Source organism: Acromyrmex echinatior, chromosome 18, assembly GCF_024713525.1.
Source record: "Acromyrmex echinatior isolate Ae372 chromosome 18, ASM2471352v2, whole genome shotgun sequence".
NCBI lineage: Eukaryota > Metazoa > Arthropoda > Insecta > Hymenoptera > Formicidae > Acromyrmex > Acromyrmex echinatior.
Window position 1 is genome coordinate 1,276,296 of NC_141869.1, and position 27,827 is coordinate 1,304,122.

The 27,827-nt window shown below is 33.1% G+C and overlaps 1 protein-coding gene and 1 long non-coding RNA gene across 4 annotated transcripts; one reads left to right on the forward strand and one right to left on the reverse strand.

The window, feature by feature from the left end:
- On the reverse strand, window positions 1–2,108 carry LOC147906742 (uncharacterized). The gene is made up of 2 exons (XR_015548150.1): window positions 2,011–2,108; window positions 1–1,806 (listed from the first exon to the last, which is right to left on the reverse strand). It is a non-coding gene; the product is annotated as an uncharacterized LOC147906742 (long non-coding RNA).
- Window positions 1,803–27,596, forward strand: LOC105150598 (zinc transporter ZIP1). Of its 3 annotated transcripts, none has more exons than XM_011063785.2 (8): window positions 1,803–2,231; window positions 12,818–13,049; window positions 13,803–13,970; window positions 14,320–14,481; window positions 14,597–14,746; window positions 15,839–16,046; window positions 16,267–16,393; window positions 26,417–27,596. In XM_011063785.2, exons 2-8 carry the CDS (start codon window positions 12,835–12,837, stop codon window positions 26,701–26,703), a joined length of 1,317 nt encoding a protein of 438 aa, XP_011062087.2. In that variant the 5' UTR covers window positions 1,803–2,231; window positions 12,818–12,834; the 3' UTR covers window positions 26,704–27,596. The 3 variants fall into 3 exon arrangements, with proteins under 3 accessions (XP_011062087.2, XP_011062088.2, XP_011062086.2); XM_011063786.2 differs by lacking the exon at window positions 1,803–2,231 and adding an exon at window positions 9,402–9,420; XM_011063784.2 differs by lacking the exons at window positions 1,803–2,231; window positions 12,818–13,049; window positions 13,803–13,970; ... (2 more) ...; window positions 15,839–16,046; window positions 16,267–16,393 and adding exons at window positions 19,432–20,175; window positions 20,984–22,052.
- Window positions 27,597–27,827: the final 231 nt, after the last annotated feature.

Consider the following 27,827-nt stretch of genomic DNA (forward strand, 5'->3'; position numbering starts at 1 on the left):
TTACAAAAATAATCTTTATTCGGTTATCTTCTACACATTGCATAGTAAATAACATTGATAAGCGGGTATCTTAATTAAATACACGCCCCTTGTCGTGCAATTAGAATGTTATTTTTAGTTTACAGAGCATAAAATTTCTTTTCTCATACATACGAAATTCTGCGAAAGCACGACGGGAGTTTCCCTTCATCGGGGGATTCTCGCGGAAGAATAGATAACGTGGAGAATCCGTGAAATAATTGTATACCACGGCATCATCCGGTATTCCGGTCGATTATTCGATAATAGTCGACTGCATTCTGGACTACAGACTACTAGGATGTTCTCTGTCGAGTTCCCACCCCCCTCCCCTCTCCTCTTTTCCTTGATCACGTGTTGTGTGCGTCATATACGTAATTGGAAACGCAAATTCATGCTCTCGAATTAAGGGTCACTTCGTATAATTTCGATTAATATTAATCGATGTTAACTGAGAATTCGTATAATTGCTAACAAGCTTGCGTTAAGGCTCCTGACAAGTTGTGAGTAGTTATCACAGCCATATTGAATTGTGACATCAGAAGCAAGAAATGACACGTTAATTTTTATTATGTGTTACTTTAAATAAAGACAATTTAGAACAAAATGATGAAATTCCTTTAAAACATTTGTAAAAATAGACGAAAACTATGCTTATCCTCCTTAACAGTCAGTAGATATAATGATAAAAAGTGATGAAAAGGCATGAAGTTTATGTAATAGATTTTTATGCAATAGTCGCGCAAGCGCAATTTATTTTTACTTAGATGTGCCTTTTATCATTATTTGCTAATTTTTTTTACTGATATATATATATATATAACTGAAATGCAGATAATCTTATTGTAGATATATCTTAAATATATTATTAGGTGTTGGAATTAATTCGTAGCGTTTTTAATGAAAGAATGTTATTTATTTCACATGAGCATTAAAAAATACATTAATGAAAGTACTTCCCATCACTTGTAAAACGCTACGAATTAATTCCAACACCTAATATGTTTTTTATTTATTATCTTATTTATTATATTAAGGATCAAAATCCGATTCTGCAGCAGGCTTTATAAAACAAAAAAAGTCTTGTAGTGAAATATTTGATCTGTTTTCCTGCATTAGATTATTCTAGAACTCTCTTTCTCGCTTTAGACAAATATCTATCTTACTTTAAGTTTCAAAAGTGTACATTTTCAGTTCAGTCACAGAAAACAGACCTATTATACGATACAAAATATGATTCCTCGCGACTATACCTGCATCGTGAGAGCAACAGATCATTTTATTTATTATAATATTTATTATAATATTTTTAAGAGCAAAATTACAAAATCTGGATCTTTAGGCTTCGTAAAACATTAGTCAAAACAACAAGTTTCAAAATATGACAAAATATTTCTTCTGTAAGACAATATACGAATATAGAATAGAGATATGTATCTGCACTGCAAATGAGGTGTAAATGAGTTTTCTCATTACTCCTGCCGACCCTTAATCATCGAGTAGAATTAATCGATGTTGGTCGAAAGTCCTCCTCTGCTTTTCCCCACCACAAGGTAATCCTGAATGGCGCCCGACGGAGAATCCTCTGATGCTTCATTCCTCGCTCGTGCATTCCACCCGACTCGGTGTGATGCCTCACAGTGATCCCTTCTGCTGGTACCTCTTTAAAGTCACCGACACGTCTTCGGCGTCACTACTCCGTGTCCGGCATCGTCACAGATCAGATCAACCGATGGTCCATCCGTGTCTCGACTACGCCCAGCATATCCTCCTCTATTATCGCGAAAACTATAAACATTTATAAAATTATCTTGACAATCGTTATCGGGAATTACAAGTAAGATATTTTCTTTTTCTGCGAGTGTGTTAATTCAAGGTGAATCTTGACAACAACGATTCATATCTCTAGACACATCTATTGACAATCTGTCATTTCATCGACACATATCTCGTCTATCAAACATCATTTACAGCGATTCGACCAATTATTACCTCAATTATATGTAACGTTCTACAATGACATTCGTTCTTCGTTCTTCGTTGATGTGATTAGCATGTTTGATCAGCATTTTGTGATCAGTGTTCAGTTTCTATCGACGCATTCCTGGGATTGATTTGTCGGACTAGTGGAATTTCACTGGAAAACGACGCGGTATTCGTCTTTTTTGTTGAGAAGGCTGTAACTTAAAACTTACTTAACTTGAAAGATTCAGGTAAGAAAACAGATCAAAGTAGTAGGAAAAAGTTTTCCCTACCTAATTCGATGTGCATGTATCCTCTATATTGTAAAGGAATCAATGTATATATATCCTCTATATTGTAAAGGAATCCTCAGTCCTTTCAGGTAGCCATCCTTTAGATTTATTAGGTGTTGGAATTAATTCGTAGCGTTTTACAAGTGATGGGAAGTACTTTCATTAATGTATTTTTTAATGCTCATGTGAAATAAATAACATTCTTTCATTAAAAAACGCTACGAATTAATTCCAACACCTAATATTTATTTTTCAAAATTTAATTTAATTTTTTATTTTAATAATATTATTTTCCTTTCTAAAATTCCTTTCTAATTAACATTCCAATGTTTAATGTACTAATGAACGAATTTTTACAGAAATAATCAATATATTTTATGCAAGAGTAATATTAGCCAAAATAGAACAACAAAACAAAATCATAATATCATAAAGATAACGCCCAAATAAATTGTAATTGATTGAAAAGTGACTTTTAACAATCAAATTTGCAGCTATTTTAACGTTCTTTTCTTCTTTTGATGTTATGATGACTTGTGCTTTACTTGAGTTATCTCAGGTATAGGAAAATTTCAGAAATTAATATACAGATTTCTAACACACAAACTAGTTTGGAAATATTTCGAAATAAAAACATAAAATTTTCAGGTTTGCTCTTTATTTTCTCTAAGAAAACATGATCACCGTATTCATCGTATTATGTTCACAAATAATCAGATTAGAAAAAAAAATTATTTTATGAAGTTTCTGAAATCGGCTTTAAAGCAATTTAACAAACGTTAAATTCTTTCTGTTTGAATATTTAATGAATAATATTCTCGTTGAAACAAATTGGAAATTTAATTATTAATTAAATATGGAATACTTTTTATTTCATTAATTAAATATGGAATAAATAAATAAAAATTATGAAAAAATTACATATTATTTTATATCACATTTAAAAATAAAGTTTATGTCTGGATCAAAAGTTATTTTGAATAAAAAGTAATATTTTTTAAATCTATTTTCTAATAGAAATGTATGGAAATGCATTATACATTAGTGACAAAAATCTCAATTTTTTAAAATATAAATACTTTAAAGTATACTTAAAGTATAATTAAAGTATTTAAAATTTATGTAAAGATATGTTGCTATGTAATAATTAGTTGTCCTAAATAAACAAAATATTTATTTGTTCTAAATCTTGTAATTAAGCGGTGAATTGCAATAAAACTTTATGTGAGTTATTTAAAAAATTTAAAGTATTTATACGAAAACATTTAGATTTTTGTTATTATTTTTAAAATTTTAGTTTATAATAATAAAAATAATAAGTAAATAACTATAAATAAAAGTATCTGTGAAAATGTGTTGTTTAATAAAAAATAGAATGTTATAAACACAACTTTCATATATTTATAATTTGTTTAAACTATAAATTTAACATATGGATTATATACATTTATCGTACCTTCTTGACTTATCATAGCTTGCTTGTACTCTTCTTAACTTATTGTTAGAATGAAGCTAAGATGCATTAAAACGACGATTAAGTGTTATTAGCATTCTATTATACTAATTACACAAATAAATATTTTTTTGCCTTAAACACTACAAAACAAGGTTTTTCTTAAAAAAAAGTCTTAGATGGTTGAATGCTGAAAACGATCATAAGTCAATTTTATCAACATGTTAAGTTTCCAAAATAATTGATTTAATCAGTTTAATGTTGCAAAAATGACTTTTTTGTAATATTTAACATTTTTTTCTAAATAAGATTAACATTGAAATTCTGATTAAAAATTATGAATGTGTTGTATTCATCTCTTATAAAATATATTTTTAAAAATTTTAATATTTCATTTTTAGCCATGTACTATATAGTTTAAATTTTAAATATAGAATTTTTCCAAGATAGTAATTTTTCAGCTGTGACCATGAAATTATATATACTTATAATTTCAAGTTTGTTATCGGTATAACTTTTATCGTATAACTTTATCTGAAACTATGTAACTTTTAAAATTTTATCTGAAACCGTATTTTCAAATCTTGTTCCTTTCAAAATATTCTAAGTAGACAATTAAAATGAGACACTCTGTGTGTTTATATATATATATATATATATATATATATATATATATATACACACACACACACACAAATTCATATTTATACATTTAGCGACATTTGCCGCAATAAATTAATAAGATAATTCAAAGGATGCCACAAAAGAAAAGATGCCACTTTGTTTATAGTTTCTTTATAAAACGCACGTTGGTCATACATGATTGTGCAAAAACATATGGTAAACAGTTACACAGTTGTCGGCAGAGATGAATATGTTCGTACCAATGTCATTCTTAGAAAAGACAATACGAAATACGAAAAGGTCATGAAACATGCTCTTTGTAATATTGATATGCTAGTAGCTAAGATCTATACTTCGATGCTTATTGTAAAACTGGGCAAATGATATAATGGGGGTTTTGATCAGTGTTTCCTGGCGGTCATGTGGCTGATATAAATTATAATTTATAAAAATTGCAATTAAATATTCCTCTTATACTTGGGGATAAGATGACAGTAAATACAAAACAATTTTTCCTACTTGAAACCGTCATTAAAACGATTTTTTGAATTAAAATTTTGGATGCTATATAATTCGAAATATTTTAAGTTAATGAAATGCTGTTTAAATGAATAAAAGTATGTATCCAACTTACTTCCTAAATTACTCTCTTTCATATTGCCTCAATTTATGTTTTATCGTATTTTTATATGTTTTTACAACTTAAACTCTTGATTATGGACTGTAAATAAGTAAAATATGTAAGTTTACATTACATTGCAAGTTTGCATTACATTATTTAATTGTTTGTGACATCTTCTCTCCCATAGCAGGTGACATTCTTATTCATATATATGTAGAGGCAGATTTAATATTTTTTCGTAATTTAATTCAATAACATTAAGAAGTTATTCAAAAATAAAGGTTTAAGTGTGGCATCTTCCCCCTTTATTATGTATCAATAATCACAAACTAGAAGTTATAAATAGGTATGACTTCATCGTCATAGGCAGAAAATTTATTATCTTAGAAAACTCTATGTTTAAATTCTTCACAGCTAAAAATAAAATATTGAAATAAAAAAAATGCATTTTATAAGAAATGAACAATATACATCCATGACTTTTGATCAGAATGTAAAGACATTCCTTTTTACAAAAAAAAAATGTCAAATATTGCAAGAAAAATGCTATTTTTAGCATATTAAAGGTCAATTATTTCGAAATATGATGTGCTAATGAAATTTGACTCGACATTGCTTTCAGCATTCAAAAATCTATCAGTATCAGGCTACTCTTCATCCTGATGAAGTGACTTGCAACGTTCATGAAACGTTGATATATCAAGAACGGATATATTATAAATATAATTCGCGAAACAGTCTCTATATAAAAAGTACTCGTGGAACTTCAAAAATATTATCCATAAAAATCTGTAAGGAACACCTTGATTGGTAAAAAGTAATAAAAAAAAATATTTTTTGTAAATCATGCTGACACTATGTATCGCATATTAAGTAATGTATTTACGCGTGTTCTACTTACTGAATATGACTCATGAATCTTATTTCAGTTCCCTTGCACACGGGAAAATTCTGTTTCCCGAAATTCTGTTAGAAACGAACGAGGATAATTGTAGCTAAAAGTGAAAATATTTTTTTTTTTCTTGTACTTTAGAAGGAAAGTCATATTTAAGTCATATTTTAGTTATAACGTCATATTTTCAATTTTGATTTTTTAGTATAAAAAATATGAAACTTTTTATTTTAATAAGGAACTCTGTAGAACTGTGAAAAGTGCTACTGCAATTGTTATTTTTTTTTTATATTAATAGAACGGCGTGCTAACTACACAATTCAAATTTATGTGGACCTGTGAAGTCAATTCATATTTTATTAATACATAAAAAATTGATGATAATTCTAATAGTATTTTTCATAGTCTTCTAGTTTCTTATAAAAATAAAAAAAGAGTTTCCGCATTTATTATAATAAAAAACCAAAATTGAAAAAGTAGCAGCCGGAACTCTGTTTAAAAATGATTGTAGAATTCTGCTAGAACTAACAAGAAATGTCGCTGAAATTGCGATAAATTAATGACACGACACTTTTTTTCAAGTGCCGTGATGTCTTGTATATTTCAAATCTATTAAAATTAATAATTATTAAGATTTTGTTTTCATATTATATGTATTAATACCTACAACTCAAGTACAAATGGGAATTGTAAAACATAGATACTCTAAAATTCTGAATATCTTTCCAAAGCGGAAAGAGACGCTAAATGTTTTTTAAAAATTTTTTATCAATACATGTATTGATAAATACATATAATAAATGGTAAAATAAACTCGTTCTCTCTTCCTAATTTTAGAAACAAGCAACGAAAATTCAATTCAGATAATAAAAAACAGAATTTTTATACAGTTTTTCCACTTTTCCTCGTACAAGGGGAATTCCCCGTGTTTACGGGAACATCCGGCCGGAGAAATGCTAATGCAAAGATACGTGCAATGCTTTTTCATTGCATTTGATATCGTATAATAGGCTGGATCGCCGCATCAGCACTTAGAAGTTGTCACGTTTTATATATATATATATATATATAAATCTATATATTCTATATCTAATATATATATACGGTATTTCAAACAATTATATAACTTAATCGTAAGAAAATTTGAAAGTTATGTTTGCATCAAGATTGTCTGAAGATAATTAATAACTTAATTAGTGACTAATGTGGCTATTACGATTCAAAGTATATTAATATTAATAAAGTTGATAATATTATTCAACACATAATTAATAGTAAAAATAATTTTAGTAATAAAATCTTCCGAACATCAGGTAAATAAATTTACCGATCCGTTATCTTCTATTTTGAATGATATTCACTTATGTAGATAAAGTGAGAGATGCGAATTCGCGATTCGGATATCAATAAGGCATTGATCGGAAGTACATATAACTGCGTTATATATACGATGTTATGACGCATAATCGACCGACATATGTATTTACACGTAAGAGGCTCTTGCGCAATTGCGTAATCATACGTAGAAATATCATCAATATCATGATAGTATCAGCTGTTTAAATATGGATTAAAAGGCAATCGCAGAAAGAGAGTGGAGGGAAAAAAACACTTGACGAACTCCCCGAGGTGTGGAAATGTACTCATAGATAAAGAATAATTGAGAAGCTTTTTAATTTAATAATAAGTAAACAGTGTGAGAAAATTGTTTTTCGCGATAATTTCCAACGAATTGAATCTTTGACGAGAATTTTTTCCGGTGTTTTTAATGTCCGATTTAATTTTAAAATTCACATTATAATAATAGACAGAAAATATAAAAAACAGCTTGAGACGAATTCCTTATTTTTTCCAGGATAAGCGATCGGTTGCTCGCAATCGATCTCCTCGAACGTTTACCTTGAACGACACAGAAATCTCTCCCCCCCGTCCCGGTAACTTTTGACTTTTTTTATCTACCAGAGGGTCACGTCGCACTGCACTTTCACTGCATTCGATACCTCGGTGCCTAGCACTGCCGCACATTTCAAAGGCCGTTACTTCTCGCGGCGTTCTCGCGTTGTTCGCGTCGATTGCATGAGTCGAGTCGACTAACGATCACCGTTAAATCGCGCCACTAAATCGGCACGAGCGGGAAAGATCGGCGCAGTATGATTCCCGAGTCGGATTCCCACGTCCCGAGAGAGCTTTTCGCAACAATTTCCTTTCGCTTCTCTTCAAAAAAAAGATACACCGTCGATACGTCGATCGACATCATCGCGTGAACGCCGGTCGATTTGCTACTCGTAAAGGAATGCATGAAAACCAAAACGATCGGACAGATTAAGATAACGATTTCGAAATTACGAACCAATGAATTAAAATAAAGGAAACGTATATCTGCATCAATTTTTCTATAAATTTATACTGTACATTGATACTTATATACGCTTTTATAAAAGCATATGTAAAGGCAACTTATCTTTAGTTCTACTCTTAAACCTTCTCTTTTGTCTTCATCTGAGGCATGCCTGTGGAAGAATAAAGACAATAGAATATAGCCTATCCTTTAGTCTTGTCACGCATTCTCTCATATGAAAGCGTAGTCTATCTATGTATAGAAGTCTATGAATTTTTCTCTTTCTTTTCTTTTTTTTTTTCAGCTACAATACTATGTATCGTCATCCGATCGTCACAGGGTAAGGCACCGTCCTTCACTGAGAGAAAAATGTTTCGCATTTGTGACTATAATTACAATAGATGGTAAAATAATCATGATTAGGAGCTTCCTTTTTAAAAATTATACTTTAAATTGTGATAAAATATTAGTACAGTAAACTATAAAGATATAAATGGCAAATAAAATAAATATTCTTATTCAATAAATGTACTCGCAATTATAGTGAATATAACTATTTTCTTAAATTCACTTTCTATTTACGTGGTAATGATAATTAAAATATGTGTTAAGAAAAAGATTTTCAAGCAGTATGTGTGTGTGATTATTATTAACAGCATAATTAACTATTGTATATTTGCGTAGATATAAAACAACTATGTAAATATATAGTTGTTCCAAAAATGACTATGAATCATAATTAAATTATGGTAATTGCAATTTTTTTCATTTTTTCTCTGCGTTCGCGATTTTTCCTCATCTTTCAACTACGGACGATTATTATCGTTTTCTTTTTCTTTACACAAAAACGTATATATCCCATAATCGTGCACATGCACTGAAGTATGAATGTATACGTATGTATGTAGCTATGTAGAAATCTTTATATACATATCAATGCCTGTTGCTCTGTTGGTGGGTCCGTTTCCAGTTTCCATCCGCGGGTGCCTTATCGCTCGTCGACGTGACGATAGTGAAGAGATCGGAAGACGATACAACCGAATGGCATACCGTATATATATGACCGGTGGAAAAAACAGACGATTAGTAATGCGTCAACTTTCGTGATTATATATGGTGTAGCAAACGTGTGTCGCTTGCTAGACGCCGTACTTGGAAAAGGATAAATTAATGTGCTATCATAAGAGAAAAAGTCTATAAAAGAGTTTTTAAAAAAAGGTAAAAACGACGAAGCGAACATTGATTTATTTGGTATAATCTATTTGTAATCAGCAATTTTTTGTTATCAGACACATTTTTGCAGCGTAATTTTCTGTCACAATTACAATATATCTTGAAAAGTAATAATACAATCATATCTGTCATTTAGAAAAAAATTGTCTTTGTGTGATAACTGATAATTAATATAAAGAATAAATATAAAGTATATATGTATGTATGTATATATATATATATATATATATATATATACACATATACATTTATATATTTATATATATACACACATACACACTACTTATTGTCAACTAATTCTCACACTACTTATTGTTAAAATAATTCATTTTGAGAAGTTAATTACAACTTATATTTTAATTAAATTAGTCTTTCATAATATATTCCAATATTTAACAATAAAATATAATATAATAGTACAATAACTTCGACGCAAGATTTAATGTTGAAGTTTAATGTTTCAGAGATTATAACCTGACAATTTTATTCCAAAGTTCCATGAAACCGAGTCGCCCGTTGATTGAGTTTTTTGATACTGAATTGCATTGCTTTCGTATTCCGATTGCATATTGTTGATGAAATCTAATTTTAAAAATTAAGATACATATTTTAAATCAAACAAATTTTTAGCATTTTGAATATATTTGCACTAAATTAAAAAAAGATATCATATAATTCGTTTTAGACAAGTTACGCCGAGATATTAAAGCTATTTAAATTTCTAATTAACACAACAAAATAAGATTATCTATCATATATATATTATCAAGAGAATATATGTATTAACGAGATAACATTTATTGCTTTCTTTTATGATATGAGATATGTATCAAAGATAAGGAAAAGTAATGTGAGAATTAAAAATAATTTTCCTGAAAAGTTCTTTTGCGTTAATTTCTTTAAAAATGAAACCATGGGAGTTTAATTATACTTGAGTTAACCCATTAAGGCCCATGATTAGACCAATAAGATTAAAAGAACAACAATTGGAAATAGAATCCGAGCATGAAAAATATTTCCGACACATAATAGAAAGTACATTAAATAACAACTCTGCAATTGTTCTGCAGTTATAATCTTTGTAATTATTCTTTTGTTAACTTTACTACTCTAATCATAAGCAGGAACAAGTTTTAATAATTTGTAATATTTATTACTTTTTCTTGCATAAAGGAGAATGATTTAAAAAAAGTTACAAGAATTTCTTTTATAATTCTTTTAAAATAAATTTCTTTTATAATTCTTTTAAAATAAATTCCGTCTATAGTCAATATTTAATAATTCGTTTATTATTAACAATTAGTTATAAACCTAATTTTTATAATGTTATTTTATATTTCATGCTCCAATTCTATTACAAATATTTTTTTTGATAATCTTGCCATGGAGTTCAATAAGTTAATATACAGAGCTTTTTATAAAACGATTTATAATAAAACGATTTATTATTAATTTAAACGTATTCTCTCAGACGAAAAATTCTTGCAAAATGCTATGTTCAAAAATTATAGTACTTTTATAAACAATAAGATAGGAAACAAGACCGTTAATATTAAATAACATTACAATCCGAAGCGCCACTACGGTCTAAGTATTAAGATGTTGAACTAATATATATATTATTCAAACGAATGAATTAATTTCAGAAATAATAATTACGTGTCGATATGGTTGTCGATATTAACGCAATAAATCTGAAATGTAATACTCCCCCCAAAATTTCTCGCAATAAGTTTATTACAGTTTTTTAAGATTAATTTGGGGAATTTTGGGGGGAGTATTACATTTCAGATTTATTGCGTTAATATCGACAACCATATCGACACGTAATTATTATTTCTGAAATTAATTCATTCGTTTGAATAATATATATATTAGTTCAACATCTTAATACTTAGACCGTAGTGGCGCTTCGGATTGTAATGTTATTTAATATTAACGGTCTTGTTTCCTATCTTATTGTTTATAAACGCGCGCTGAAATAATGCGTTACTCTCGAGACATATCGGTTATTGCGAAAAATTATTGCTAAGGTCTCGGTAGTCTAAAGGCTCAGGACGCTCGCACGGAATGCAAGAGATCCGGGTTCGACTCCCGGCCGAGGCAATATTTCTCGCAATAAGTTTATTACAGTTTTTTAAGATTAATTTGGGGAATTTTGGGGGGAGTATTACATTTCAGATTTATTGCGTTAATATCGACAACCATATCGACACGTAATTATTATTTCTGAAATTAATTCATTCGTTTGAATAATATATATATTAGTTCAACATCTTAATACTTAGACCGTAGTGGCGCTTCGGATTGTAATGTTATTTTATAGTACTTTTAATTCGACAATAATTATAGTACTTTTAATTCAACATGGTTCCCTTTATTCTTTAATTGACAAACGTAATAGATTAGGATATGCTTTTCGATCATAATATGTGACATGCAGAAATTATATTTATTTTCGTTAAAGAACATTTATCAGAAACACTTATCAAACACAATAGATAATTATTCGATAAAATCAAGAGGTATGAATTTACTATCAATATTGTCGGAAAAACTTGATTCAGAGATTATGAGATCGCTTTGAATAAGATAAATATAATAATAAAACAGTTGAAGAAAGAGGAAATGAGAAAGAGAAGATTAGAGATTAATTTCTTTTAAAATAAATGTATGTAACAACGAGAAACTATATAAAAAGCTTGGATATGTGGAAATTGTCCTGTGAGACGTGAAGAGATAATGTTTCCTTAGTAAAGTTAATATATTGACACAGAATTTCTATGCAGTAATAAAATACCCTGAAGTCGTAAAAAGAGAGATAAAATATATTAAAAATGCGTGAGTAGACGTTTAACTGCTGACTGTAACAAATACCCGCGAGAAATGTCCAGATGAAGATGGGTCGTAAAAAGATTAGGCACGTATTTTCGTAACAAATTCTAAAGAGAATTGCACGTATTTTTATTAAGAAAATACGCAATACAATAGAGCGAAAATATTAAACGGTCGGTTAATTATCATTTATTAGACAATCCAATGTTTTATTAATTCGCAGTCACGTATCTTTAATAGCAAATTTGATTGAATGTACTCAATGCGCTATACTGGTGTACATTAAAACCTTATATAAATTAACGTAAAAATGTGTGTTTAATATAAACATAAAATCCTTAATACATTTTATTGTGCTGTTAAATCAAATCTGTATTTTATGATTAAAAATATTTGTATTTTATTTTAACACGGATTAAATCTCTGTACATTATGTATAACTTTAATATGCACTATAATCCAACCAAATTCATTATAAAATAAATAAGGTAAAAAATTATTTTCACGTTTTCGGTTTGATTAATTATAAATATCGTTGTGTTTGCAGTGACAAAATATTGCACCATGTCGCTAACAGATGCCTTGCTCTTGATGGCGAGACTGAATACGTCGTCTTTTGACGACGAAGAGGAACATTCCTCGGAGAATATGGAAAAGGACGTATTAATTGCTAAAGCCGTTACCATGGTAGTTTTATGTATTGTCAGCACGATCATGGGCATAGTACCGATGTTTTTGGCTAAATGGTTAAAGTGGGACATGAGCGGTCAAAACTCCAGGTAAAGATATCAAGCATTTTAAGCAACAGCGCATGACTTTAATATAATCGTACAAATCATGACAAGAATATTTTTTTATCATAATAATTCTCAAGAGCATTCTTACTCCTTATTAGAGTGTTTGTCAACACTCGAAGGGACCTACAGTTTAATCCGAATGGCGAATGCGAAAAATCGCGTATATGAGGTGCAGGTGGGATCGAATCCACAGATCACGAGTCGATGTGATCCTATCTCTTCTGCATATATCTATTGATATATATCTATTGATATATGGAACTTACTGTTGTTAACGCTATCAGTTGTACTAATCAGAAAAAGTTGTGACATAGAGACTCTCGGTGGTTCGTCATTGCCTTTCAAAAAGTGCTCTGGATGGATTTGAACCCGGATGTTTGGTTCTCACAGAGAGCAGCCACGCAACTCTCTCTGCCACAATCGCTAATGAGTTACATGACAATAATCTTGACAATAATTTAAGTTTACGTAGCTGTAAAAAGTCTTTAATGAGATATAAACACAAAAATAAATATTTATATTTTTATTCGCGAGTATCCACGCGACAAGAGAAAAGAATCGATCAGAAACAATAATTCAAAACGCATAATGATCGCTATAATACTCAAGAGATTACAACGTAATCCTCAAATGACATAAGTACAGATATATATTTGCGCCGATATCGTTTTAAGACCGATGATGTGATACGGCTGAATGAGTTAAATCATTAAATACCGTTTTATCACGATGTAGATCGATGAAGACGGTGGGTATTCTACTTGGCTTTGGCGGAGGCGTTCTCTTCAGCACGACGTTCCTTCATTTGATACCAGAAGTCGCGGAAGGCGTACAGAATCTTATTGAGTCTGACAAAATACCGCAGCTCAGCTTCTCACTGGCAGACATGCTTGCATGCACCGGGTGAGTCAATCCTTTGACGTCATTACGTGCAGATGCAAAATAAAAATCATCATCTTCTCAGAAATAGAATATCTCTTCATGAACGAGTGAGATACCTTGGATCAATAAGAGATTAAGAATCATTCGTTACTCGTTTAAAATTGTTAATCTGATCACAAGTTTATAAAAATAACTATTTGATTTTATAAAGATAAACTTTTTTCTATTTAACTCTTTTTTAATTCAACGCAGTCATAATAACATATATTAATTTTATTATATTCTTTGATGATATCGAATTGAAAGTATCGCGAACTGAAATGGCGCGCTTCGGAATAAAGGAATTAATGACCGCGGATTTCTTCCGTAGCTTCTTCATCATGTACTTGGTGGAAGAGTCTGTGCATACGTATCTCAGGAAGCGACAAATGACGAGGCGGGATTCCAACAAGAAGGACATAAATCTTAGCACGAACGAATTGGTGGAAAACGGTCAAATACAATCGTACGCTAGTAACGGTCACGCACACACGTAAGCCTGTTTACACTCGACTTTATCAATCTTTTTATAGTCGAAGTATCATGCCGATGATACTTCGACGGCACAAAGAAGTCACAATAAAACTTAATCTTTTCTTAATTTATAGGGGCCACAGCCATTTACCGGCGATAATGACTTCGGATGATGACTTCGTGATAACTTCGCTAAGAGGATTATTAATAGTACTCGGCTTATCCGTGCACGAGTTATTCGAGGGATTGGCAATTGGTTTAGAAAGCTCCGCCAATCATGTCTGGTAATTACATCGCGAATACGTCTTAATTCAAACCCTAATTCGAACCGCGCTCGTCTACGCTCGTAAATTAAAAAAGCCGTTATAACGGCGAATTGTCAAACCTCACTTAACTATAAATGAATAGAATAGAATTTATTACACTTCAGCATATTTACAGCCAGGAAGGGGACTAGTTTACATAAATTCTTAACTCATTCATACATCCATAACTCGTCCACAAGCTATCGCACATATATTATTATACATTTTTGCTTATCCCTTTACTTTCCTACTTTTCTGGTTAAAAGACTGTGACTTCGCTTCTTTACATCCTACATTATTTCATTTTATTTCTTTTCGCTTTATCCACTTTTTTCGTTACTCTCGTTCAATACGTACGTTATCTCTATATCACAGTCTTATCACCGTCACTTACTATAAATGTAGTACTATTATCACAACGGCTCCATATCTGAGATTGTAATGAAAGAAAATTTCAATATAATTTTAAATTAATCTCAAGAACACAAGTCATAATGATGCACTCAAAAAATTGATCTTACAGTTTTATAACGAAAATGATCTAAGTACGAAAAATTAGCTAAAATAGATAAATTTCTAGCAAGTATTGCGATATTGGATATATATTGCATCTAATAATGCAGAGATAGAATTTAGATTTGTGCTATAAATTCTATGCGTATGATATATAATTTTTTATCAAATACGAAACATAGCAATAATTCTAGCTGGATCAGCAAAATATATTTTCGCATATATCATATAACATCATCATCATGTTATTTGATACTTAAAAACAAACTTATAAATGACAAATAAGATCATGTTGATGTCCTTATAATATTATTACGACTTCTATGTGTTTGTCTTGAGATTTTATTAGCGTAATTTAGATTCAAGAATCAAATTTAATTAAATTTCCTAAAAATATCATTAAGCTTAGATTAATAACTTTAACATTGTAGATTAGTCGATGATTAATAAATATCTCACATCTTAGTAAAATCGCGCTATATATTTAACACCGCCAGGTTAAACCGCTCTCGCAAAACGAAGGACAGTGGTATGACAAACGATACGATTCATCCATAGGTATATGTTCCTCGCGGTGGCGTCCCATAAATTCGTCATTGCTTTCTGCATCGGAGTAGAACTGATCGCGTCCAGAACCAGGCCGTACCTGTCCGTGATTTACACATGTACATTCGCCGTGGTGTCACCGCTGGGAATTGGCATTGGGATGGCTCTCGTCGGCGGCGGAAGTGCGGCCGCAAGTGGACCAATGGCAGTGATACTGCAGGCAAGTTTCTCCATTTCTTTTAGGGGAGATACCGGTTTGATGAAATAAAAAATTTCAATGAGATAATCGATGACGGTAATACGTGTCGGCGTGTCGAAGAAGCTCCTCGTATTCAAAGAATCGGGATTCCGCGTAAATCTGTGAACTGGTCGAGCAACAAACACGCGGTATGTAAGGAGAAAAAAAATACTCTTATCGCTTTTTTTTTTCTTTATCTCAGGGATTAGCATCGGGTACTCTGCTGTTCGTGGTGTTTTTCGAGATCTTGCAAGAACATCGCACCGGACTCAGACAATACTTCTCGATTCTCTTCGGTTTCCTCGTGATGTTCTGCTTGCAGATGTTGAGTAAGTACGAACGATTTTATTTTGTGCTAACGCACAACGATGTTTTTGTATCTCTTGTTGATAGCAAGCACATAGGAATTAGAGTATTTAGCGCTATAAATAAACATCCGATTTCTACGCTCTATTAAACCGCGTTCTTCGTATCTAATAAATGTAAGAACTGGGAATTTTAATGGATAAGAATATTGTGTCGACGAGTCTCTTATTTATCGACTTATTTATATTGCTAACTAAAAGTGCACAATATTTCTTCAAACGTATCAACATTTGGAAAAATCGAAGGACAGCAATAAACAGAATGATAGATGCTTTCCATTTTTTTTTTAATACAAGTGTCGACAAGTGTCATTCTATCTTTATTACTTATTAAATATATTACTTATTAAATGTAAAGAACAATAGAACAATGCTCGTATCACTAATTGGAAAGCACTCATTATTGAATGAGAATAGTTTACAAAAATAATACATGATAAAGCACAATTTAATGGTTTATCATGTATTATTTTTCTAAACTATTCTCATTCAATATCATTCTGTTTATCATATATTGTGCTTCAATTTTTCTAAGTAGTTGATAAGTTTGAAGAAAGATTAGTTTCGTAATTAACAATCAGTTTAGTTTTCAAATCCCTAGTTGAAATAATTTTCAATAAATGCGAATATTTCTTTATTAATATAAATATAATATCTTCTCTTTTCTTCAAACCGAATTTAGATAAACCTTAAAAATTAAAAAATACGCTTTAATTAGATAAAAACACGTACATCTAAACAATAAAGGAAACGAAGAAATATTCTGTGAATAAAAATTTAAAATACACCGAAATGAAAAAAATACTTCAAGCATATATCCGAGGTCGAAGATTATCGACACAGCTGACACTTATCGATTCTTAGTGAGTAATTATTGTCATTGATCAATAGCCAACTTATCACAATATATAAATATGTGTGTACAGTTTGCAGTTTTAAAAGGGAGAACTTTTGTTAAAACTAATATTCGAAATGACGTGCACTGTAAATTGTGCAAACTGTACACACAAGAGATAGCAGAATGGGATATGGAGGGAGAAAGAGAATGTGGCACAAAATGTAAAGGACATCCTGGCTGATGATTCACGCGGCACTATTCCCGTAACGTTTGATTTTGTTTGTTTGTGAAAATTTTTTCACACTGTTTGACGATAACCAGAAAAATAATACACGACAGTTATTAGACACGAAAAAGGTTCCCGTTTGCAACGTTTACTTATTTATGAGTCATACAAATTATTTCTTTGCTTACGTGTTATTCTTCATATACCGTTAAATCTGTAGTGTCAAATTCTATTTAATGTAAGTCGCCACTGCTTCTACTCAATTATGTCGTTATTTTATACTAAAACAATCATTATATTTGACATTATACAGTGTCAATTTGACACTATACTGGGTGGTTTTTTATCCAGAGACTGTAAAATACCTGGAAAAATAAATATTATACGAAAAAAATGTTCTAAATAAACCTCAATATTTTTGAGGGAGCAATTCTATTCCGCAAAAGTTAGCCACTTCCCGCCCCCTCCCTCCAAAATATTGAGGGTTCATTTGGAACATTTTTTCGTACAACGCTTATTTTTCCAGATATTTTGTAGTCTCTGGTTAAAAAACTCACCCAATATAGTGTCAAATTTAATTACCGTTTAATCTAAAATAATTTATTTATAGTAGGAGCAGTGGCGACTCACATTGGGTTAAATTTGACATTGTAGATTTAACAGTATATGACTTACAACTCAATGATCATGAAAAATCTAAACTATGCATAAGAAAGTAAACGGCGCGATTATAAATTGCGACATTTTGTTTTTGCGACATTTTATCAATATAAGTAACGATGAAGGATGTTGCCATCTTTATCGTTGATCTCGGTTTTATTACATTAGACGAAATATTTTACGGCTGCTTGAACTTCGTGATTTCGACGACGTTCAATGAAGCGTCCAACACGGTGGTGTTATCCTTTCGCTTTTCACGCGAAAGGGTGAAAGTATCATAGAGCCAGTAAATAATCACGGAGGCGTGATCGTCTCGATGGTCCACATCGTTAAATTCAAAGCTTTGAAAGTGACGAGTACTTTTACATTTTCTCATCCATATCACAATGCTATAGAAAAAAAAATTTCTCTCGGTTAAAAGAAATTATTAGTTTCTATAAAATTGTATCTCAAATCCTCTCTGTGAGAAATCTAGAAGGTTGACTTTTTAAAGATCTTCTCTTTCCTCCATTCCGTTATTTAATCTTCTCGTTATACCGGTACTACTCAAGGACAGATTCATTTATTATATTTGCGGTCTAATTCACGAATTAGATGTGAATGTTATTTATGGCACTGTGGGCGCGAACGTGGAATAGCCTGTATCTGCACGCGTGCCTCTGCACGTCGCCAACGAACTTCTCTCATTCACGCGTGTACACGCGCCCACGCACGAACGCGTCTACCGCCCACGAAGACGACGGGAAAATATATTGTACGTTGCTCTTCGTCGGAGCACAACATAACTACAACGATGTAACAATTGTTGAGCGCGCCCAACAATTACGCTGTAAAGACAAAGTGGGAATTCAGCATCTTTTATCTTTTCTCCCTTCCCTTTTTTTATCTCCTTTGCTTTTCTCTTTTTTCGCTTAAATCCTTCCTTTCCTAATTTTTTTCTCCACTTTTACCTTCTCTCCTGACCTTCTTTTCCTTTTTTTTTTCATTTTTTTCTTCCTCTTCGTTTATACTTCCGTTGGTGTGCGTTTCCATTCTCTTTTTCCCCCATTGACCTCGCGTGCATTTCGATGAGAAGAAAGAGAGCAACTCCAACGGGACCGTCGGTCTTTACGCCATTGAATGAGAGACGATCAGTCGTGGTGCAGGTGCCAGAAAGAGTACGCACATTAGCGAATGATCGTTGGACAAGGACGAGCGTAGCGGTCGCGGGAGTGGGCAGGAAACGGTTCGGTTCGGACTATGTAAGACGACGAGGCGGCGGCCGAGGGGTCCGATCGAGTCGAGTTTCCATCGAGACCGGAGTAGTGTCCGATCGGCCGTCGCGGCGCGTGGAGCTTTACGCCGTTTGTAATTCATTTGTGTCGTTCAAAATCGTAGGATACGACTGATCAGCGGAGAACCCGATCAGGTTCAGTCCGAAATCTTGCTCCGGGTAGATCACCGCGAACGTCTCGATTATCCACGCGAGAGAGTCTTCATGAATTGGAGAACGGGACATCCTCGATAAAAAGTGCAGGATTGAGATGAATCCCATCGCCGACAGGAACACGCGAGAAGTAGTGAAGTGGTGACGACGTAAATTCTACCGCGACGTCGGTGTCTTGCGCGGATTTCACTCCCGATATTTTGTTCGCGTGTGCTTGACGTGACCGTTTCGGTGATCGATCTTACTGGCGTAAAATCTTCTCGAGAAGGAAGAAGAGAAAAAATAAAGATCGAAGCTCCTTTCCTCGTCATATTGTTATCGGTATTAATTTAACGACATACGAAATGGAGGACACGACGTCCGGACAAGATCCGTCCAATATCCTTCTGATATCAAAGATCGGCGCGATGGTCGGTCTTGGCTTTGGTTCCCTCGCATTGGGAACGCTGCCATTGATGGTGGGACGTTACAGAGCCAAGAAACAACTTCAGAAACGTCAGCAGGCGATGTCTTCCAATTCTAGCACTTCCACGTCCACTTCAACATCCGACGCTTCCTCGCCGCACGTTGATTCGGCCTCCGCGGCGAATAAGCAAGTACGTCCGAGAAACGATCAGAATCCTAGCTACTGATACCTGGTCCACTCGCAGCATCTCCGGAAAGCTCGTCTTTGTGCCAGTTACAATCGAATCGACTCGCTGCAGATGTTACGAGGTCACATTCGGGAAAAAATAATGAATATAATCAAGGATATCCAGTAGAATATTCTTGATACCGGTGAATATCCTTGGATCTATTAATTCTACTTGCGTTGTGTATAGATTGTTTTTTAATTCAGCGATTTTTAATTCCCGAATATCGATTATGTTCCATTTTATCTTCGTTAAGTGTATGGCTTATTCTGATTTCAAATACTGTATAATGTGTTATTGTACGAGTAATCTTAAATATATCTAAAATGGCACAAAGTCGAGACAAATAATATTTGATTATGTTAGAAATAGGGAAGTCGTATTTGCAAAAAATATTTAATAATAGTTGATTTAACTCATTTAATGATAGTCGATCGATCAATATTAATTGTAATCCGGAGTAGCTGCTCTTAGGATGCTCGGTATTTTACAATCAGCATTTATAGACTCTCTGGACTATTTGGAATCAATTTGGAATTAATCTTGATTCTTTTAGCTGCAAACGCCGTATATATGCATTTGCTTATAACAGTAATAAGTAAATTTTAAATAAACCATTACAACTTCTTATGAACATCACTTATTTTATATTACATAAAAAGTTGATTCCAAAATAATCAAAGAGTCCATAGAAATTAATAATCCGAGCATCCTACTTAATGCGAATATAAATTCTAAAACGGATTCCAAAGCACCGCGGCATCGTCTTCAGGGTCTCTTGACGTCACTCTTGCTCTGCTTCGGCGGCGGCGTGCTCCTGTTCACGACGTTCATACATCTGGCACCGGAAGTTCGCGCTAGCGTAGAGACACATCAGTCGAATAAACAACTGCCCGATTTGGGTTCCCTCGGTCTGGCTGAGCTGCTTTTCTGCGGTGGTTTCTTCCTCGTTTATTTGGTCGAGGAAGCTGTGCATGCCGCCCTTACTGGCAAACCCGAGTCTTCGGAAGCATTACTTTACCGAACAGTGTCGGTGCGCAGATGCAACAACAATCAGACAGGTCCATCAAGTTCGTCGGTGATGTCGAATGGCTCGATCACCACCGTGTCCACGACGACCAAGTCCACCGCGTGGAAAGACACCAATGATGCCGAGGACAGTAAAGATCCGGCAAACCGGCTGAAACTCCAGCTCAATGATTCTCGCGATCAAGCAGGCAAGGACGACAAAGTGTTGCCGCCTATATTCGTCCTGCCTGTCGCGTTATCGAACGAAGAACATAAGGTTGTTCGGAGACATTCTGATCTAGAATTAGCAATTCCGGAACTAAACTACTCGATCAATCATCATCATTCCCATGACCATCATCATCAGCATGGTACGATGCAAAACACCTCAATACAAGGACTACTGACTGTGCTCGCGTTATCCTTTCACGCGATATTCGAAGGTTTAGCGGTGGGTCTGGAACCATCTATTAGTTCGGTCGCATATCTGGCAGCTGCTATCGCGACCCACAAACTGGTGATTGCCTTCTGCGTCGGAATGGAACTCTACGTGGCTGGCGCGTCGACCAAGACCACCCTTGGCTATCTGTTAATCTTTGCCATGGTTACGCCGATCGGGATCGCCGTGGGACTCGTTCTCGCTCATTTCAAGAACGACAGCGATAATTTAGGACCCACACCTACCATACTCCAGGGAATGGCAGCTGGTACTCTACTTTACGTGGTATTCTTTGAGGTGCTGGCGCGGGAGAGGGCAAACGAGAAGAGCGGCTTGCTGCAACTAGTCGCTATCATTATTGGCTTCACGCTGATGCTGGGTCTACAGATCGCCAGTGAGTTCGTTTCCCGGAAGACAAGGGAATCCCCCGCGTCTCCAAAATGCACCGGAGCGTATCGCGACGCAACATACCGCTGATGCCGGATAAATGCATTATCGTCAGTCTAACGATGACCTTCGTAACGTCGCTTAGTGCGCGTTTCCGTTTCCCTTCTGCTTTTCGCGTGACCGGTAAATTTCCGCGTGTCAAAACGGGAAATCGCAAAAAAAAACAAATTTATTATTGTATGGTGAAAGTTCATCCCGGCTTCATTAGGATTCACCGGAAGCTATCTCTTCCTCAACTACCTCGACGCGAATTTGCGTACGCATTGTTATTCACAGAGACCAGTTTTATCTTGACTAATTCAAACATTTTTCCTGGTTGTCTTCAGATTAGTGTATAATATTTCATATGCGAATTATCGCGTTTCAAAATCTATAATCTTTATTAGGTGGACATGTCGACAAAGCAAATCGCTCATCGTGGCTTCTCAATCGTAGATATTTAACATTCTTCTTATGTACAGCTAGAGTACATTTTAGAATTCTTCTCATGTAAAATTACCGTTAAATTTAATTTGATAATACAGGGAGTTTTTGCAATATCGTTTATCCAGATACGGTGAATGCTAAAGTCAGGTTATTTTCTTCTTAATAACTAATTAAGAAAAGGATAATGTAACTTTAGCGTTCACCGCGTATTTATTGCAAAAACTCTAATTACTTACGGTAAAATTACAGTAAAATAGTAATTTATTGGTAATTTTGATAAAATTTATTGTCTTTATAATTTTATGTACAAATAGATTGTATTTTCATACTTATGTGTAAAATAAAACAACATTCTTCTAATATTTCTAAGAAGAATCGTTGATAGAATAATAGGGCTATTGATAAAATCTAAACGTATAATTTAATTCGAACGAAGCTTACTAAATGTTGTCGATTGTCATCTAGAGATGTAAAAGTAACGTTTATAAACGTTACAATAAATTTAATTTGATAATTACTTAGGGTAAAATTGCGATAAAATTTAGTAATTTTGATAAAATTTGTTGTTTTTTATAGTTTTACACAACTAGGTCTTATTTGCTTTCTTGATATTGATGCATAAGATAAAACAACATTCTTCTAATATTCTCAGCAAGAATATAAATCGCTGATAAAATAATAACAGAATCATTCGCTAAACCTATACGTAAAATCGATGCTAAAGTCCGTTTTCAATATAGTGTCATTATAGTTCTCTAAAGATTAAAAATTATCAAAAGTATTTATAAATGAATATCATTGATGAATCTTTTGGTAACTGTTATCTTTAGGCAATCATATAATGGAGATATCAGATCCGATTTTACAAACGTAAGATTTAACTTTAATTTCAGTTTAACTTAGTCTCTAACTTTTTCTAATTCTAGAATTAGAAAAAGATATTGACAACATATTGATAACATATTGGCAATTGTGTTATTAAAATGAAAATATGAGTTAAAGTCTTTTTAAAATGGCTAAATGCTTTACATCTAATTATTTTATCATTTTTTAAAATTATCATTTTACCAGATTTCAAAAATTATTGACTAATTTATCGTAATGTATCGAGTAAATTACCATCAAATTCAGTCATTTTCGGCTTTAAATACAGCACATAAGTTTGCAGCAACATTGCAAATATTACAGTAATGTTGCTGCAAGCTCCTGTACTGTATGGGCTGAATTAAAATTTTCAGAATCACCCGTCGTGATTGTTCCATCAAGGATATTCGATATTCTTACAATTAAAATTTTCAGAATCGCACATCTCGGTGCAAACCTATTACAGGTACGTCCTTGATACACTTCACGTGTTGGTTCTTCGGTACTTATCTAATCTATCGATTTGTCTTAAACCGACGAGCTACAAGCTGAAAAGTCAGGGTCAGGACAAATTGGAGTAAGAGAAGCAGGGTTCCTCGTCATAGAAATTCTCGTGCAATGCTCATTTGTTCAGAACTTAACGAACTTTTCGCTTGCCGCGAAAATAAATCTTATCTAGACGTTTTAAACGTTTGTTAAAAAAAAAATTGATATACGAATCAGGCAGATATGTGTATATATATATATGTATATACTGTGTAGAATTAAATTATTTGTTGACACAGAATACCAGCTGATAACAGCTGTTTACTTCTGATAGTTTATGCTACTATCATGATTCCAGAATACGGTTAGTGACTGAATAAAATTGACGGATTCATAATGCCAGTAGAAGCAAAAAATAATTCGTGCTAATCGTGAAATGTTTCTAATTCAAATTCACTTAAAAATTATTTCATTCTTTTTTTCATAATCAAGAGTATTCGCCTCCACTTTTAAAAATTAAATCTCCGTCGAAAATGTTCGGAATTAATGAAATGAGTTACTAAGTGAGAATTTCTATGACGAGAGACTCTGCTTCTTCTATTCCAGATTGCTCTGACTCTGACTATTCAATAGTAAATATTGTATTAGATGTTTATTTAGCACCTAATATTTTTAAAGATTAGATAATAAGCAGGTGAACAACATTTATCAGGGTTGAATTGAAGTAGGAAAAGCAAAGATCTTATAGGAACGTTCTCGTTCAGTAACACATTTCATTAATTCTTAACATCTCCAACGAAGTCGAGACTTAATTATAATATCACTGACGTGATCGGTTATTTGCACGCGTGCGGTATACATTATTACTTTGCATCCAATAACATTAAAGAAATTGTATGAGTGTCATTTCGTCGAGAAAGTAACAACAGGTGGAAAAGATGGAGCGTAATATCTCTGCAGATCGTCTGTTACGCAATCGTAATTACATCTTGACCTTCTCGCAAGAGTACGAAAGGTTCGTGAAATCGAGAGATATCGTAGGTGCAATGTTCCACTTCAATTCTAAAGCTGAATGACGCAAGAAACTAGATGCATTAACAAATTTTAATCTTGCGAAACAATATCATAAAAGTACACAAATGAAAAAAAATCTAAAACCCGTTAAACTAGATATTGAGATTGAGATTGAAATTAACCAATTAGAAGAAAGAAAACCAATATCAAGTTTAGTGAACTTTACTAAAGTCAAATTTAGTTTCAATTTCAATCTCTAGTCTAATACGAGTTTTAGGAATATTAATAGAGTATAATTGTTATTAAAATATGATAAAATAGCGCATATGAAGTATTTATTAGTTCGGATATTTTATAATGTCATACGTATAAGAAGTACGTATAAGAACGCAAAATATTATAATACAAAGAAATTAGATTATATGCTTTCTATTCATTAAATGATTTATTGGAGCATTTATCCTACGTAAAATACGAGCTCGTTATTCTTACTCGTGTCTATGCGAAACATGAACTTTTACACAAGTCGCGTCGGCTACCACATGATTGGCAAATTGCATACGGAAACAACCCACTTCTTCCAAGGCACACACAGGTTTCACGTGTAGTGCTGGAATGACGTATGAACACTGTCATGTTGACAACAGACAAGCGAATCTTGATCTCATAAGGGATCTGGTTATAGTCCCAAGGCTTTCTCTCCACCCATGGCAATGACCCAGGACGGTTAGGTCGATGGACGATCCGACCGACTTTCGACGGCTTTCTCAACCATTTGACGTATTTCGTGATGACAAAATTGCCGTCAAGTGTTTGAGTGCCGTTTGGAGAATTTCGTATGTATATATGCACACACACACACACGCAGAAATTAATTACGGAGAGCTCGATGAGCAATGACATGGAAACGGATGGTGCATGATCGGATGCGTAACATACACACGCTCAAGTTATGATATAACTTTGTCGCGAAATATAACATTTCAAAGGAAATTTTATAATTCATTGTTATTAGCTCCAGTAATTAATAAAATCTTAAACCTAATAACGTTAAACATTACTGTGACTTTACGACGAACTATCCTTCTCTTAAGCTAAAAACTCATCTCTTATTGTTACCAAATTATCTCATAAAAATAAATTAAAATAAATTCAGAAAATGTATTTCCAGAAATGTATTTCCAAAATGTATTAACAGAGTCAAATAACGAAGTTAAATAACTTATTATTTAAAAAATCGAGATTTGAAAATTCAATTGTTTCTTCTTCTAATAATGTAATTAATAATAAACGTAAAATAGAGAAAAAGAAATAGAAATAGAAGAATCTATCTCTTCTAACTTACAAAAATTTTGCAAAATTCAGTACATATGTGAACACAAATAGTTCAATTATTCTAATTCATCTTCACAATCGGAGAGGTATACCTTCGCAAAATGAACCGCCAGTTCTTTTTACAGATCCCCTCGCGTGCTTTAAAAATCGCGTGAAATCTCAAACATCTACGCTTTCTGTCTACAGCTGCCCATTCCCACTCACATGATGGCAGTGGTCACGGACATTCACATGGTGGCCATGGACACTCGCATGATTGCCATTCGTCCAACCATACGGAGATAGAAGAGGAACATGATCATGATCATGATCACAATCACAAGCATGACGTAGTCACAGGGATGATCGACAAAGTAACCGACAGCATTGCCGAGGTCCTCTCTAATGCCCTTTCGTCCTCGACGACACCGTCGACGATGGTACAGAGGAATAATATAAACGAGACCAGTCCATTACATCCTCAGCGCAGTTAGGGGACCGATCTTTAGGTTCCCGTACGTTCCAATCTCTACGACTGAATTCTCTTCAGTAGAGATTTCAGCGTCAACAAAGATCTCTCGGGAAACTCAAAGCTCTCGAGATGGCAACAATGCCTTTACTCAGGGGACTCTTTTCGCATTTTTTTTTTAATCATTTAGCAAAGGAAATGAAATATTAAAATGAGAGGAAGATCAGCGTTGACTTGATTTTTTTAATGCGTGACTATACGATCAGATGGATATTTCTGATGGACATTGTGCAAATAGCGAGAAACTCACTATGTTCGATAAGACAATATCTTTCATTGCTACTTTGACTGGGAACGGCGTGACGTACGGAACAAACTTTCCGGATTTCCGATCTTTTCGCTGACTTATCGCGACAAACATCCTGAAAAATTTCTCTCAAAGTCGCGATCAGAAAAAAAGCGTTTCCGCGCCGATATAACGTATCCGAGTTTATTTTTTTAGATTACGTAATAGAGAATAAGTTAATCCGTAGTGCATGATTATTTAAATGTCTTCAAGACTTAGATACTCTAGTATCTAAAGTATTTATTGATAGAACATGAAGGCGTTCTCCAGAGTTAAAATAATTCTTGATAGTAATACAAAAAAAAAGATGCTGAGCTCTTCATTACGACGAGAGCCAATCCATCAATTTCCTAATTATTCAACGAATCCAAACAGGCCACGCGCATTTATAGTAAGAATTTTTAATAAATTACCACAGATATTTTTTACAACTGTGTCATATTTTTTTATGCCTAATGGGAAATGCGAAGTTTTTTAGCAGATCTTTTAGGCTCTGTAATTTCCTAAATTTTACGTTTCCTTATATTTTTGTAAAAAAATTAATAAAATGTTTATTATTTTTACACTAAAAAGGAATATTTGAGACTTGATATTATTTCAAGACTAGTGAGAGTTTATCCTCGCGATTGGAAAGTGATTGTAGTAAAAATAAATCACTTGAAGCGCATATAAAATACACTTTTCAAACACTTCTCCACAAGGCAAAAACACTTTCGTAAACGTCATCTGGATTTCGCGTTGAGAGCGGTTATTGTTGGAAAGCATGCCGTGTCATTATTGTGATGCGACGAAACAATAGTGGC

What these genes read in the sequence shown, in the direction of transcription:
- LOC105150598 (XM_011063784.2), top strand. Translation starts at nt 19,924, where the DNA reads ATGGAGGACACGACGTCCGGACAAGATCCGTCCAATATCCTTCTGATA. An exon ending in CCTCCGCGGCGAATAAGCAA is followed by an intron (nt 20,176 to 20,983) that starts GTACGTCCGAGA and finishes CATCGTCTTCAG; the next exon opens with GGTCTCTTGACGTCACTCTT. An exon ending in GCTGGGTCTACAGATCGCCA is followed by an intron (nt 22,053 to 26,416) that starts GTGAGTTCGTTT and finishes TTCTGTCTACAG; the next exon opens with CTGCCCATTCCCACTCACAT.